The sequence below is a fragment of the Gossypium arboreum genome, chromosome 11, assembly GCF_025698485.1.
Source record: "Gossypium arboreum isolate Shixiya-1 chromosome 11, ASM2569848v2, whole genome shotgun sequence".
Classification (NCBI taxonomy): Eukaryota; Viridiplantae; Streptophyta; class Magnoliopsida; order Malvales; family Malvaceae; genus Gossypium; species Gossypium arboreum.
The window spans coordinates 7,264,193-7,279,321 of record NC_069080.1 but is presented as its reverse complement, the minus strand read 5'-3'; the positions used below and the strand labels follow the sequence as shown (position 1 = coordinate 7,279,321).

General features: G+C 34.6%; 2 protein-coding genes across 3 annotated transcripts; both read left to right on the top strand.

Moving 5' to 3' along the window:
• The first annotated feature begins 1,753 nt into the window (after positions 1–1,753).
• Positions 1,754–6,570, top strand: LOC108458041 (uncharacterized). Of its 2 annotated transcripts, none has more exons than XM_017757277.2 (9): positions 1,754–1,921; positions 2,399–2,461; positions 2,992–3,124; positions 3,377–3,647; positions 4,081–4,209; positions 4,298–4,347; positions 5,051–5,148; positions 5,225–5,512; positions 5,799–6,570. In XM_017757277.2, the coding sequence occupies exons 2-9, from the start codon at positions 2,411–2,413 to the stop codon at positions 6,285–6,287; spliced, it is 1,509 nt and encodes a 502-aa protein (XP_017612766.1). In that variant the 5' UTR covers positions 1,754–1,921; positions 2,399–2,410; the 3' UTR covers positions 6,288–6,570. The 2 variants fall into 2 exon arrangements, with proteins under 2 accessions (XP_017612766.1, XP_017612767.1); XM_017757278.2 differs by lacking the exon at positions 1,754–1,921 and adding an exon at positions 1,939–2,088.
• Positions 6,571–7,381: 811 nt separating this feature from the next.
• LOC108460904 (E3 ubiquitin-protein ligase BRE1-like 1) lies at positions 7,382–14,997 on the top strand. The gene is made up of 19 exons (XM_017760605.2): positions 7,382–7,956; positions 8,544–8,705; positions 8,845–8,926; positions 9,163–9,393; positions 9,593–9,754; positions 10,145–10,338; positions 10,420–10,503; positions 10,596–10,715; positions 10,818–11,004; positions 11,106–11,266; positions 11,382–11,453; positions 11,663–11,739; positions 12,582–12,776; positions 12,892–12,964; positions 13,042–13,128; positions 13,549–13,686; positions 13,764–13,966; positions 14,062–14,227; positions 14,562–14,997. Exons 1-19 carry the CDS (start codon positions 7,846–7,848, stop codon positions 14,691–14,693), a joined length of 2,637 nt encoding a protein of 878 aa, XP_017616094.1. The 5' UTR covers positions 7,382–7,845; the 3' UTR covers positions 14,694–14,997.
• Positions 14,998–15,129: the final 132 nt, after the last annotated feature.

Below are 15,129 nucleotides of genomic sequence, written 5' to 3'. Positions count from 1 at the left end.
AGAAGCTAAAAAGTGGTCTGTAACCTACTCGTCTCATCACATCTCAAGGCCAAGTGTCATACTCGATTTTCTTTAAGTCCAGAAATTAGGACTAAGTAGGGGTTAGATTTAAAGAAGCCGTAAGTTGGTGGCCTTTATTGAAAAATTAAGAAAAAGTTAGCAACTGATTTGGACATGGATGAAATCTAATACTGGTTCAGTTAGATTAAAACCAATTGGTTCCTTAGTAGGAGACAAAATGATTATCAATAGATGGTTTCTATAGGGTTGATAATCGAGCGTGAATGGCTATAAATAGCTGGGAAATGACTTCCTAGGGAGAATTCTTCTCACTTCTGTTTCATTTCGTTCTCTTCTTCATCTTTTTCTTTTGTTGCTTTGAAGGAGAGATAGTACGAGAAGCTCTGCATGGAGTGATGATCATGAGGTTTGAGTAAAAAAAGTAGAGAATCCAGTAAGCTGGTAAGGCTCCAAGTCCTTTAGTATACGTAATATTAAGAAAATAAAGTTAAAGATTTTCAAAAACCTTTTTGGGGTTATGCATGTTTCTGAAAATACTGAATTTAACTCATGATTTTGGTCAAAATGCTTAGCTACTAGGAGAATGGAAGCTCTAGCATTTGAGTTAAGCTAAAGAAGCAAAAAAGCATCAGGTGAGTTTTTATACTTCAATTTTGGGATGTTGTATGTCTGGCATGAATATGTTGTTGAGAATGCTATGTATGTATAAAATTGAGTAGGCAATTGAGTAGTATGCATGAATGATTGCGGTAAAACACATAAGTTTGGCGTACTCCACGTTATTATGTTTATGTGATAATATGTTTAGAAATTTCATGTATTGCATGTTTGTGATGGTGGAGTACGAAGGGGAAATTATTAACGAGTTAAATGAAGTTAGGATTTGGGAAATGGTGTTTCTGTATATCACCATAAGGTTTTGCTGGGCGCAAACCGTGATGCGCGAAGATTTCGAAGTAACATGAGTGATATAAATCTGGTGCGTAGAATCAAGACTTTACTAAAGAGCCAATAAGAAGTGGGAGTGCACCATACACCTTGTATGGCTAACATGGCTGCAGATCATATGGCGTTGGAGAGTGAAGAGGAACCTGTGGGATTGCTAGTATTTGACACATCGCTTGGCTCGATGCAAACACTTTTACTCAAAGATATAAAGACTTTTTCTTTGTAATTGCTAGCTAATTTTGTGAATTATCTTCTTTTTCCAATAAAAAAAGTGTTTTTTGTTCCCACATCTTAGCAAAAACTACAACTATTTTTAGATTAGAACAAAATATAGAATTATTTGAATTGATTCAAATCGAAAGTAATTTTATCTTAATTTTAACCATTTAAGATGCGAAGATATATAACAAAAAAAAAATAGAATAACTAGGCAAATGTACTTCAACATTTTACTCAATGATAAATATATGTATTTTTTAGAAGGCATAAAATTTTCTCTCTAAAAAAACCCAAAAAAGTATGGACCATAATTGTTTTTTAAATTTTGATATAATGTGACATAGTAAAATTATCAAAAAAGCACTTATACAGGGTGAATTTCATTTCGACCCTTTTACTGAACAAATAAATAAATTAATTTTTATATATTTTGAAGTGTGCAAATTAAGTTCTCTGTTAAATTAATATACCACCTGATCATTTAATAAATAAAATTTAACGAAAAACTTATTTATATATTTTAAAATATATAAAAATTAACTTACCTATTTTAATAAAAGATCGAAATATAAATTAACTCGAAATACAAATCGTGCTTTTTAGGCGACGAAGATAGATATGGGCGCAACGAAATAAAAGTTTTCCTTGAGATTCGTTCCCTCCACGGCCTTGTATCACTAAAGCGAGATGAAACGACATCATCTAGCTTCTTCTCTTTCGCATTCGCCATTCGGTATTTCGGTTTGCTTTTGCTTTCCTATTCCTTGTCGTTAAGAAATTTTATCAATTCAAACGAGTTGAAAATAATCGAATCTACAATAGTCATTAATATAATAAAAATTCTAAATTCCTATTGCTGTAAAAATTTCGTTGATAATTGATATTTCAGTAAGGATTTGGGTAAGTGTTTCTAGAATGGAATTCTAAAACATATATTTATTATAATCTGATGATTATTGATTTCCTCTTCAATTTCTCTTCTACATTTTGTTTTTTAATCATTTAATTTGAACACGTTGTCCAACCAATATTTCAACGAGAACGATCTATGTTTTGAAAATCAGTGAAATTAATTTGGAAGTATATTTTCTATCATTGGAATCCTCTGCCCCAAGCTTAGATTAAATAAGCTTGGATTGCTCTTCTCCAGTCTTTTTTTAAAGGAGCTAACGTGTTATTCCCCCCCCCCCCCTCCCAATTGGTTTTTTAGAGCTTGATTCTAATGAGGACAGCTGAAAGGTGCAGAAATGGAGAAACAAGGACAGGGTCGGTGGTAAGTATTTAAGCCTATTTTATCTGAACTCAGGATATGCTCAATTTTTCCTATGTTTATATATATATATATATTTGGAGGACCATATTCGATACGGATATCTAACTATGTGAACACTTAAACAAGTACTTTTAAGAAAAATGAAAGCCCGAGCGACATAGATTTCAGCTTCCAGAGTCTAGGGATTATTTCTTTTTGGGAATGTGCTGTATGTATCTGTAAAATACTTAGGTTTCAAGAAGTTCCCTGGTTTTAAAGAGGTTAATTTGCCAATGTGTTTAGCTTGATCTGGCATCTTGTTTAAATTAAAAACATATTATAACTTTTTCTTATTTTTCTTCATCTATTGTTTTTTGTGCAGTTCTTTTGATATCTTTTGCAACAAAATTCCAGATTCTATAACTTATTTCATATCTTGGTGTTATAGTTCTGTTTTTTCATCGGTACATTGGCGTTATAGATCTTTGTTAATAACATTAAGACCTGATCTTACTTGTCTTGAACGACAAAAACAACAACCCTATTTTCAGGCTGAAAATGATGGTCTTGGAAATGATGGGGTTATTCCTCAATTATTCACCTCTTTACCAGCTTTAAATGAAGCTGCTTCTTATCTTGCACAAACAACTAACTACTTGGCTGGTTATTTTTCTGGTTATTCTGGTAAGGTCTCTCTTTTCATCTTGATTTCTTCCATTTTTTTAATTCAATATTTATCTACAGAAGTTCCTTTTTTATTTCTCTCTTTTTTTTTTATTTTCTTTCCTGGAAGCCTCTAAGAGTTGCTTATATCATTTCTGTGCTGAACTAGCTTATTGTGTTCTTCATTTCATTTTGGTCTATGTTCCTTGTGCTCATTGTGTTAACCCATGAATTATGGACGACTTCATTGCAATTCTTTTGGCAATGTTGCAGAGAAACTTGCTTTTAGAGATTCAAGGGATTCCATTGTACGTGTGCAAGAAATATCAACATCTTCTTCAGGGCGAACTGAGGATTCTGTGATTAATGATCATCCATTTTCAAGTGGAAGTAGCTCAACAGTGTCTGCATCCTCTTGTCATGTAACTACTGCCTCAGCCAACAATCCTGTAGTAAGGACCTCCACTGGAGATCCATCTGAAATTAATGGTGCAATTGCACAATCAAATCATACGAGGCAAAATGGGATTTCCATTTTTCAAGGGTATTTATTCCTATATGCTTAATCATGGATTTCTTTTATAACGAAATTTGTGAAAATAGATCGTGATTTTAAGATATTATCCTATACTTATGATTTTAAAAAATAGTAGTCATTACACGGGATACTAAAAGGTCAAAATGTTTACAATTTTTAAGTGGTGAAGTTCCTCAGTTTGTCAATTTTAATGATCCTTCCGTGCACTACAATTTTCTGCGCAAAGGTGGGGAAAGGAGGGTTTGGATTAATTCATTCATGACTGGTTGCTTATCATTTGAGCATACTTATTTGTAATTTAAATTTCTTGCAATATTTTGAATAATCTTCCTCCCCTTTCTTTCTTCTTATTTAGTGCCAGAAGTAATTTCTGTTTGGGTATTATAAGGAGTAATGAATTTTTCCAGTCTTTATACATACACATATAAAAAATGCTCAGGCTTATTGAAAGAGCAAGGAGTACTGTTCGTGGGTCTGCAAATGATATTGGATGGCTGAAACGGGCTCCAGAGATGCCATCAGTTGAAGATGGAACTGGGAGGTTTACAGAAATTCTTGAAAATATTAGGTGAAATGGCTGCTTAGCATATTTTTATGTGAGTTCTATTTCCTAGCATGGTTTTGCAATTCTTGATTAGTTGTCTCTCCTTTTTCAGGCATGGTCTCCATAAACTGCCAAGCTCGATGGTGTATTTATTGGTTCCAGGTACCTTTGTAAACTTTCCTCCTTAAAACAACGTATTCGCATTCTGGGCATTTTGAGAGAAAGAAAAAAAATGGTGAAATTGGAGGGGGATTGAATCTGATATGCTCAAGTAGATATTAGAATATAGGCACTATTTCTTACAGCACTCATTTTTTGGAAAATACCAATTTTTAACTAAAGGTTTGTATAAACAGGTTAAACAACCAAAATATTGTTTCTTGAACATTTTAGGGAACAAGAAACCTTGTCAGAAACAGCGGTACAAAATCCTTAGTGAAGCTTGACTTCCAGGCCTAGGATATGCATGCTCTATTTTCATTTCAGCTCTGAACACATCATGTCTTTCAGAGGTGAAATCAAGAATGTAGGTTCATTGATCATTGCTTGCCTTTATATAGTTATAGCAAGCGATTAAAATTCTACCTTAGATTTGAGCTGACTAAAAATCAGTTACGCAAACTTGGAGCTAAAATATACTAAAATGGAACAAAGGCTGAAGTTGACTCTTGAGTTGAAATTCAAAATTTAACCTTTAACATTATCTTTTGAATGGTGATGTTTGATGCATTAGTTGTCATGACAAAGATCATAGATGTGCTGCGGGATCTTGGTATTATATTGTTTTAATTTCTTTTTAGAAGTTCTGATTCAGTATTTCTATGTTGCTTAATTGCTTACTTCCAGCAATTGTCATATTTGGCAGGTCTTTTCAGCAACCATGGACCTCTTTATTTTGTCAGTACAAAAACAAGTTTCTCAAAGATGGGTCTGACTTGTCATATTGCCAAGATTCATAGTGAGGTATATTTAATTACTCTTCTGTTACACAGTTCGGTTTTTTTTTTAGTCTACGCTGAACATTACAATCACTAATCAGGCTTCAGTTGAGAAAAATGCCAAAGAGATAAAAGATTACATCGAGGAAATTTATTGGGGTTCTGGAAAACGTGTTTTGCTTCTTGGACATAGCAAAGGGGGAGTAGATGCAGCGGCTGCTCTATCTATGTATTGGTCTGACTTGAAAGGTAAGGTTGCTGGGTTAGCATTAGCACAGAGTCCGTACGGTGGAAGTCCTATAGCTTCAGATATCTTGAGAGAAGGCCAGCTTGGTGATTATGTAAATCTACGGAAGCTTATGGAGATTCTAATTTGTAAAGTGCTTAAGGTATGCAAGTAGTCTTTTATACAGTTTCTTTGCTCTCGAGTGTCCATAAATAATTGACAGCAGGATCATATGCAATTAATTTGCTGTAACTTCTGAGTTACCATGGGAGGAACTCAGCACATTCATTGGATGGTTTGGTGATCGTTACCTCTTTTTCAATGGAAGGATTTTTGTCTGAAATGAGTCTACTTTCTGGTGGAAGTCTAGTTGCATGATCTTTTAATTTTGTAGCTCATTGCAAATTATTTTTCTGACAATCTTCATATGAAACATTCCAACTGTAAAGGGGGACATGCAAGCTATGGAAGACTTGACTTACAAGAGGAGGAAAGAATTTTTGCAGAAACACCATTTGCCAAAGGAGCTTCCGGTTGTCTCTTTCCATACTGAAGCTAGCATCAGTCCTGCCGTACTGGCAACATTATCTCGTGTTGCTCATGCGGAGCTACCTATGATGGCTCCCCTCTCTGATGGCCAGCCTGCAAGACTACCCGTGGTCATGCCCCTCGGAGCTGCCATGGCTGCATGTGCCCAATTGCTGCTGGTCAGGTATAAGGAACAGAGTGATGGGCTTGTGGCACGCTGTGATGCAGAAGTCCCAGGATCTATTGTGGTGCGCCCAAAACGGAAATTAGATCATGCCTGGATGGTTTATTCATCCTTGAGGGATGACCCTTCTGAAGCAGATGCAGCCCAAGTGTGTGAAACTCTTTTGACATTGCTTGTGGAAGTTGGGCAGAAAAAAAGACATGAACTCTCCATGAAAGATGAATGACATCAAGCAGCTCACCTTGTTGCGACACTTGGTTGTAATAGGTTAACTGGTTGGTACAGGTTTTTTAAAACTGTCTGGCCATACTACTTCAGTATTGAAGTCTAATATTTGATATTGTATATAGCTGAAAGTTAGGCAGATTCAAATGCATGACAATGATCAAAGAATAGGATGCATGTAACGTAAGACCAAAGAAAATAGAAAAAGAGCAGCAACAAGTTAAGACATTCTGATTTCATTGTAATGGCTCAATAATTATTTGTAAGATTTATATTTCGTATTATTATATATCTTACTTTTTTCTTATCATATCATGATTTGTATCAATTTTAAATTTTTACCCTTATATAAATTCGTATGATTTTCTTCTTGTGTATTTTATATTTACATTTGGTATTCCTGTACATACGTTATAATATCAAATTTAGGGTTAATTCATGCAGTATAGGTTCTCTCTCTCTCTCTCTAATTGTCTTAATCATGCATTATATTTATAGGTTCCTGTACTTTGCGGAAATTATAATTTTAGTCTTTATACTTTAATTTGATCAATTTTAATCCATATACTTTTCCAATTAGTCAAATTTAGTGTCTATACTTTTCAAAATTTGAAATTCTAGTCATGACCCAAACAAGAGTAGTTAAATCCATTTGGTTAAGTTCAATTACTAATCATGTACTATGCTTGCGATTGTAGATTTAGGCCATATTCTCCCGTTGGATCATTTTAAGTCCTTATACTTGTCGAAATTTGAAATTCCAGTCTTGACATAAATAACAACCATCAATCCATTAATAAGATTTTTAGTGAGTAATACTTAGAAATAACAAGTTGATATCGTATTTCGAATACAATAATATATTTTTCATATCAAATTTTGAAAGTAGCTGTACTCAACAAAATTGACAATAATCGTTTGGTAAGGGCGAAAATTTTAAAATTTGAACAGAAACTAAAAATGACCAAATTAAAGTAAAAAGATTAAATCTATAAATTTTTGTAAATTACAGGGACTAATTCTCAATTTAACTTTTTTTAAAAAGAGTCGGTCTTTCAATTCTCAAAAGTACCCTTTAACATTCTCAGAATTTCAAAATTCCTTATTTCAATATACCCCCAGACACCCAACTGTTCTATTCATTTTATTATTGTTTTAATTATTTTTCAATTTCCTACTCAAGCTCTCTCTTTATACTGCGTTCTTAGATAGATAAAAAGTAAAGGGCGAGAGGAACTGCTGCGCCTAACTCTTCTTCTTGTCATTAGAAAGTGACGACCCTTTTTGTTTTCGATTATAATTTTGATAAAATTAGTTTTTGGTGAGCAACAATAAGAAACAATGAATGAAAAACTGATCGGTTAGGGCTTTCGAATTGTGATGAATTAGGGTTTTGGAACGGATTAATTGGCTATGGTTCTGTTATTGAAACATTAGTTTTTTATTCAATCAGGTTAAGATTAAAGTTTCTTTGAGGTGGATACACCGTTTGGCCTTGAAGTAGATAAAGGTTGTCTTGGGTGGGTTTCTAGGGGTTTTGAGTGTGAGGGTGGGTTTCAATGGGGAGCACTGGTGAGGCTGACCGAAAACGGCGCCACTTTGCCTCCATATCTCCCACTGCTGTTGACTCAAAGAAGCAACCATTCTCACCAACTTCTGAGGAGAAAAAGGTATGGTGTTTGCTTCTTATTTTGTTAAAAATTTCTGATTTGAAGCAATTATTGATATCTGCTTGTCCTAATACTTAGTGTTCTATTGAATTACAATTTTAAAAAGTCAAAATTACTTAATTCTGACGGTTTTTTCTTATGTATCAAATTTCGCATTGCTACTTTAGCATCAATTGGATGCATGTCTATATGTGGCTTTGACCTAATGTTTATAAATATTGTCATCAGCAATTTAGTTTAAATTTTCTTTTGAAATTTGAGGATTTTTCTATTATTTTAGTGATCATAGATTTGATGCTGGTTTATTTGCTGCAAATGCCACTTCTCCTTTTACTGTATGCTTTTGGTTGAACATTTATTGTTCTTGGATCCTCTGCTGTGCTGAGCTATGAATACGGGGTATTATTATTTTTTCAGCGTGTTCGCTTGGGGTTTGGGTAGGTTGATTTGTCCATGGAGATTTGGAGGTCCAACTTCATTAAAACTTTTTTGGGTGAAATATCCTCATGTTAGAATGGTTTCTTTTATAGCTTGTTTGTATATTTGACTTTCTTCTAATGCCACCTCCTTTTATTGGTCTGATGCAGCTTGATACTCAAGTTTTGCAATTTCAGAATCAAAAGCTGCAGCAAAAGTTAGAAGCTCAGAAGGTTGAGTATTCTGCTTTTGAGAACAAATTCATTCAACTGAAGAGCAAACAAAAGCCATATGATTCTACATTGCAAGTGGTGAACAAATCTTGGGAAGCGGTAAGATCCTGTACAAACTGTTAAAAATTTTGTGCATTCTGCTTACTAGAAAAGATGATAATCGTATTTATATCTTTTAGGTTTTTGCTTTATATAGTAAATTGCTTGATGGGAAATTTATATTCTACTTTTACGATAGCTGATCACTGGCTTGGAATCTCGTGCCATCCACACACAAGAAGCTGGCAGGCAAAATGGTGAATGTGCACCTAATACAGAGGGTGAGGATTTTCTTCCATGCTTTGCTTTCTTTCATTAGTGTTGTAGTCCTTTGTAATGAACTCTGAAGATATTTCCAAGGACTATGCTTTCTTCATGTTATAACTTATAATTTATAAATTCGAGTTAAATTTTGCACTTCTGATTTATAGGAGCTTTATAATTCTTCTGTTGTCAATCTTTGGTTTAATGTTCTGTATATCAACTTCCTGAGAAGGCTTTTGTATTACAAATGTAGATGGGGCTCTATTTCCTGCTGAGGATGCTTTTCTTAGCAGACTTATGGAGACAGGTGCAACTGAGAGTTCCTCTTCCAATATTTGCCCAGTGCAGATGAAAGAAGATAGAGAACAGACTGCATCTGAAAAGAGTGGGAACATATTACACAATATAGTAGTTGCAATTAATGACCTATGGTGTCTGAAGGATGGATTATATGCTGTAGCCAAAAAAGATCTTCCTATCTATGGTATGTGTTCAGTTGGAAAATGTAAATTGATAGTCTTTTCTCTTTTTGGATAAAATCTTTTCTGAGTTATTACCCAGCTATGGTATGTGTTTAGTGGAAAATGTAAATTGTGAACTATACAGACTTTTTTTTTTTTTGGGATAAAATCTTTTCTGGATTTTGTTATTCTGTTAACTGTGTTAACATCTCTTTATGCTAGGATCATGCAGGCAGAAGGCATTTTGTGACCTAGAATCAGAAGTTAAGAATTTGAGGTTAGCGATAGGTGATATTCATTTGAACCACAGATCTTTGGTAAGAGAGTTGCAGAGCCATAGGGATATTGATGCTAAGAATAAAGCTGAACTTAAACGTCTGAAAGGTAACTTTCTATATGTGGTCTGAATTTGTCCGTTTATTATGCAGTTGTGACATCAACCGTTTGTCTGGATGTGACATTATCAATTTCCACCTAAGCAAATATATCTTGCATAGATATGTTCTAAATATGTATGACATACTAAATCTTGCATTTATGTGGTAACATGGAAGAAAGTCAGTATGCATGCCTTCAATGTGATTATTTAAATTTATGCCATCTCCACAACACTTGCACCTTATAAAATCTGTTATTTCACTCAAAAGCTGTGGATGATCCAATCAATGGGCGATACCCTTATATTGTTTTCAAATGCTAGTCAATTATAGAAACCAAATGTCATTGAAGCAGCTACAAGTTTGACTCTCGTATTTTGCTATGTGTGTTTTGCAGGTGAATTAGAAATTGCAATTGCAGAACTGCAGGTAAGTAATTGCAAATTGGCAACTCTTAAAGCAGAAAGAGATGCAACGAAAGGTGCATTTTTTCCTGTCTTAAACATCTGGGGTAAGCCTGTTGCTGGTGATAAGTTCAAAGATAAGCATAGAGATCTGCAAGAAATGGAGTCAGCCCTCAAAAAGCTGTTGGTAATTCCTGATTTCCTTTTAGTTGTCTTGTGAATTGCTTGAACTGAAAGTTCATCTGGATGATTAATTTGAGTTTGACAGGAGCAAGCATCCACTCGACTAACAGAACTAAAAAGCCTTCATGAGGAAAGAATAGAAATATTACAGCAGTTATCAAATTTGCAGGTATGCGTTGCTGATTATTTTCTCTTCATTTCTGAGCTTGCACTTCTTTTTAGTCAGTCATATAAAATCAAATAAGTATTTTCGGTTGACAGAACACTTTGAAGAGTATAAAGTGCATTTCTTCTTCCCAAGTATATCTTCTGGTGATAGATCAACTGGAAAGGTCAAAATCAGAAGTTTCGTGGTATCAGGATTTATATGAGAAACTACAGGTTGTTACTGGTCGGTAGTTTCATTTATGCCTTTTGTCTGTCATTTTTATTGAGGATGTCCAATTCCGATGCTGACTATAACTTCCCTTCTAAAACTTTTAGGTTGAGAAAGATAATCTGGCTTGGAAAGAAAAGGAGTTGAGTATAAAAAATGATATAGCTGATTTATTTCAGAGATCATTGGCAATTTCTGATTCTAGAGCTTCTCATATGGGGGCAGAAATACAGCGACAAATTGATGAAAGAAAGAGAATTGAAGCTAAGCTGGAAGAGGCATCTAGAGAACCAGGTAGGAAGATAAATTATGTTTACTCTGAATCTGAACCATCTGCTGATTTTAATCTTCTATTATTTTGCTGACAATCTGCTTAAAATACATTTACACTCCAGGAAGGAAGGAAATAATTGCAGAATTTAAAAGCTTGCTTTCTTCATTTCCCGAGGAAATGAGTTTGATGCAGAGTCAATTAGGTAAATACAAAGAGGCTGCTGTCGATATTCATTCTCTCCGGGCTGACGTGCAATCTCTTTCCACTACTCTTGATAGGAAGGTTAGTAATTTTATAAGTTGTTTGGTTATTCCTGGTTTTGCTTTAAGGTTTAAAGGTCCTTTGTTCTTTTCTCTATGTAGATTTGTTAAAAATTTTAAACAATTATTGTGAACAGGCGAAAGAGTGTGAGAATTTGTCTGTCAGATCTGTTGAGCAAGTTGCTGAAACAAACAAGTTGCAAGCCATGGTATGGTTGTTTAATATTTCTGCGTGATTCTGATTAAATCTATGTTGAAGAAAGCTGTGATGGGGAATTGATGCTTGTTCAAATTAAAGGAAATGTGCCTTTTATTACCTGTAAAATCTACTCGTATCAACCTTTATGCCCATCTTTTTTCTCAGAGAAGTAAATCTATTTGTCTTTATGTATTTATATTTTTTTTTTCTTCACTACAGGTCCAGGAATTGAAGGACAGTGATGTGGAGTTGAAGTTGATATTTGATATGTACAGACATGAATTTACTGATTCAAGGTTTGATTATTTGTGCATGATGCTTTCTTTTATTATCTTCTACAGTAAATTTATTCTAAGGTAAATTCATGTGTAATTTGCATTACAGCCCGACTTTCTCTCCAAGAATTTTATGAATGACAGAGCAATGTTCTGAAAAAAAGAAATCACAAAATTTCTCCCCTTGAGTGCTCCCTGTAGTTAGAATAAGCATATTTCTCTTATGTGTTTTACTTTTTTATCTTTTATGGAAGTTGTCACATGCTAATTGTGGAGAATGTTGAATATCTTATATTAGATTGATTATGATATGCTACCTCTGGTTATGTTGTGGATGATGAACTTCCTTCCATGTTGTAAGCATGTTTATTCTAGAAGTAAATTAGGAAGTAAGATTTCATGTATCAGTGGACTTCTTTGTTTGATTTATTTTGTTAGTCTTTATTTGGTTAGGTGGGCTTTTTTCCCCGTGGACTTAAAACTGGGGCTTATGATGCTTATATATAGGTTTTAGTATGTTTGGAAGTAGCATTTCATGTATTAATGGACTTGTTGCTTGATCTATTTTGTTAGTCTTTTATTTGTGTTATGTGGGCTTTATTTTTTCATGGACTTAAGACTAGGTCTTATGACGCATGTATAGATTTTGGTATGTTTGAATTTTGGAGGTTAGGCTTTGACTTCTACGTCTTCAACATTGAGAGTTTGAGTTTATACAATTGATTTTCAAACAGTTGTTGGATGTGTTATTCTGGTTTATTTGTTCAACCCAAAGCAATAGTACTGATATCTTGCAACTCTTGATATGGTTCTATTCTTGATGTGCAGTTCCAGATGGTTATAATTCTTTTTCTTGATTGCAGAGATGTTTTGGAAGCTAGAGATTCAGAATACAAGGCATGGGCTCATGTTCAAAGTCTGAAATCTTGTCTTGATGAGCAAAATCTGGAATTACGTGTTAAGACAGCTAATGAAGCTGAAGCGGTATCCCAGCAAAGGTTGGCTGCTGCAGAAGCTGAAATTGCTGAGTTGCGACAGAAACTGGAGGCTTCCAGGAGGTATTAGATTTATCTTCTGAAGAAATTCCCTTTAGCTAAGAACAAATGTACTGGAAGTAATATACCATGGGTTAAGAAAAGTGTGTGAAAAATGTCAAGTATATTGTTATTTCAGGGGTAAGGCTAGGCTTTCTGATGTTTTGAAATCCAAAAATGAGGAAAATGAGGCTTACTTATCTGAAATAGAGGTCAGTTTCTTCTTTTCTAGGCTTGGCTTTGCGTTTTGTAGAATTTTTTTGAGCCTGGTATTTTGTTTTCTCCCCAGTCAATTGGACAGTCATATGATGACATGCAAACACAAAACCAGCAGCTATTGCAGCAAGTCACAGAGAGGGATGACTATAACATCAAGGTATCACTTATATGGTTTATGATATTCTTTAGATCTGATTGAAATGGTTCAGTATTGTTCTACCTTCTCTATTTATTGGATCTCTTGACAATTTGTTAAAAAACTATTTATTTTTATGATTGTTTTTATACTCACTAGGAATGATTGCTTTTGATTAACTTTATGCTTTCCATATTCATGAATACTTGCATAAAGATTGGGAAAATGTCTTGACATGGAATAAACACATTTGCTTGCAACCCAACCGTGGAAAACTAATGATTAGAGGAGAGTGCATAATTTGGAATCTGGAAGTTCTGTTAATGTGGTTCCATTGTAGAGCATGTGGAGGACTTATACTTGTAGAGCATCCATTGTCTTCTCTACAGTTGTATTTTTTCTATGGAATTTGATCTTGTTACTTATATGGTTCTCTTTCAGCTTTTTCTAGAAGGTGTCAGGTCAAAGCAGCTGCAAGATGCTCTACTCTTTGAAAAACATACCATGGAGAAGGATATTCAGCAAGCCAGTTCATCCCTTGATTTTTATGAGACGAAAGCTGCAAGAATTGAGGATCAGGTATGCATGACTTATTTTGTAGGAATAATCTTATGCAAGTAATACAAATTTTGAGTCTTGTGCAATTCCTTTTGCAGCTGAGGTTTTGCTCAGACCAGGTTCAGAAACTGGCAGAAGAAAGATTTCAAAACTCGGTTTCATTGGAAAATACACAAAAACGATTGTCAGATATTAGAAGATCATCTCATCAGGCAAGGGAGTCACTAGAGGACTCACAATCTAAGATTGAGAGAAGTCGAGTGGCATTGGTGGAGTTGCAGATAGAATTAGAGAGGCAAAGGTAAATGAATATATTGGTAGTTTCTATGTTTCACTTTGTTCTAAGTGCATTGGCTGAGTTCATGTCACTCATTCTACATTTCTTTCAACTGTTAGGTTTAGCAAGAAAAGAAATGAGGAAGAACTGGAAGTGCTGAGAAGGAAGGTGTTGCGACTTCAAGCTGAGATTGAACGATCATCAACTGTACAAAGGCTTCAACAAGAACTTAGAGAGTACAAGGAAATACTGAAATGCAGTATCTGTCTTGATAGACCAAAAGAGGTAAGATGTGCAATCCGGATTTAGTATTCCAAGGTGCCAATTGTTCAACTAGGCCCTTTTTTGTTGTTAGCTTGAGCTTTTTATTCTCTTTTGCACGATAATAGGTTAGGGTGCTTCCGTGCAATTTGTGCAATTTGACTGCTGCAACTTCAAGAACGGTTTTTGACTTTTTAAACTGGTTATATTGGTTTTCTCTTCTCAGAGAAATACTCTTTTTAACATAGTTTTTATAGCTATGGTTTGTTCAATTCTGTTTCAAACAATTCTCTTGGTTTGTCAATATTTCTCCATCCATTCTCTGTATTTGCTTAGAGATTGTTTGCCTTTTTTCCAGGTTGTTATTACAAAATGCTACCATCTCTTCTGCAATCCTTGTGTACAAAAGATTATTGGAAGTCGTCACCGCAAGTGTCCAGTGTGTGCTGCAAGCTTTGGTGCTAATGATGTTAAACCTGTTTATATCTGATTTTGGAGCGCTCATCACAACTGCTCATCCATGAGATTCGGTCAGTGGTCAGCAGCATCTTGAGTGCATGCCATAACACCTGACGCATGCATGGACGCTCAAACAGGTTCCCATGTATGTTGTATTAGAAAGATGTTAGAAAAGAATGTTGACAGGAACTAGAGGTCAATGCAAATCCTATGGGGTTGTACTTAAATTTATTATTGTATTTATGGTGTTTGCCTCGATTTTTAACTGTTTGGGGAGCTACTGGAATCTTTTTAAGTTGTTAAGGTTAGTCAAATTTGAAGTTGATTGTTTAAAACAGTTATCATAAGTGATGCTGACAGCATAGTTTTGGGTCCATAAAATAGTCATAGGCGCTTTAACAACAATCAAATGTAGGTTGCCTCCAAGGGGGATAGGTTTAAGCAATAAAACAACCGTATCTGCGCAC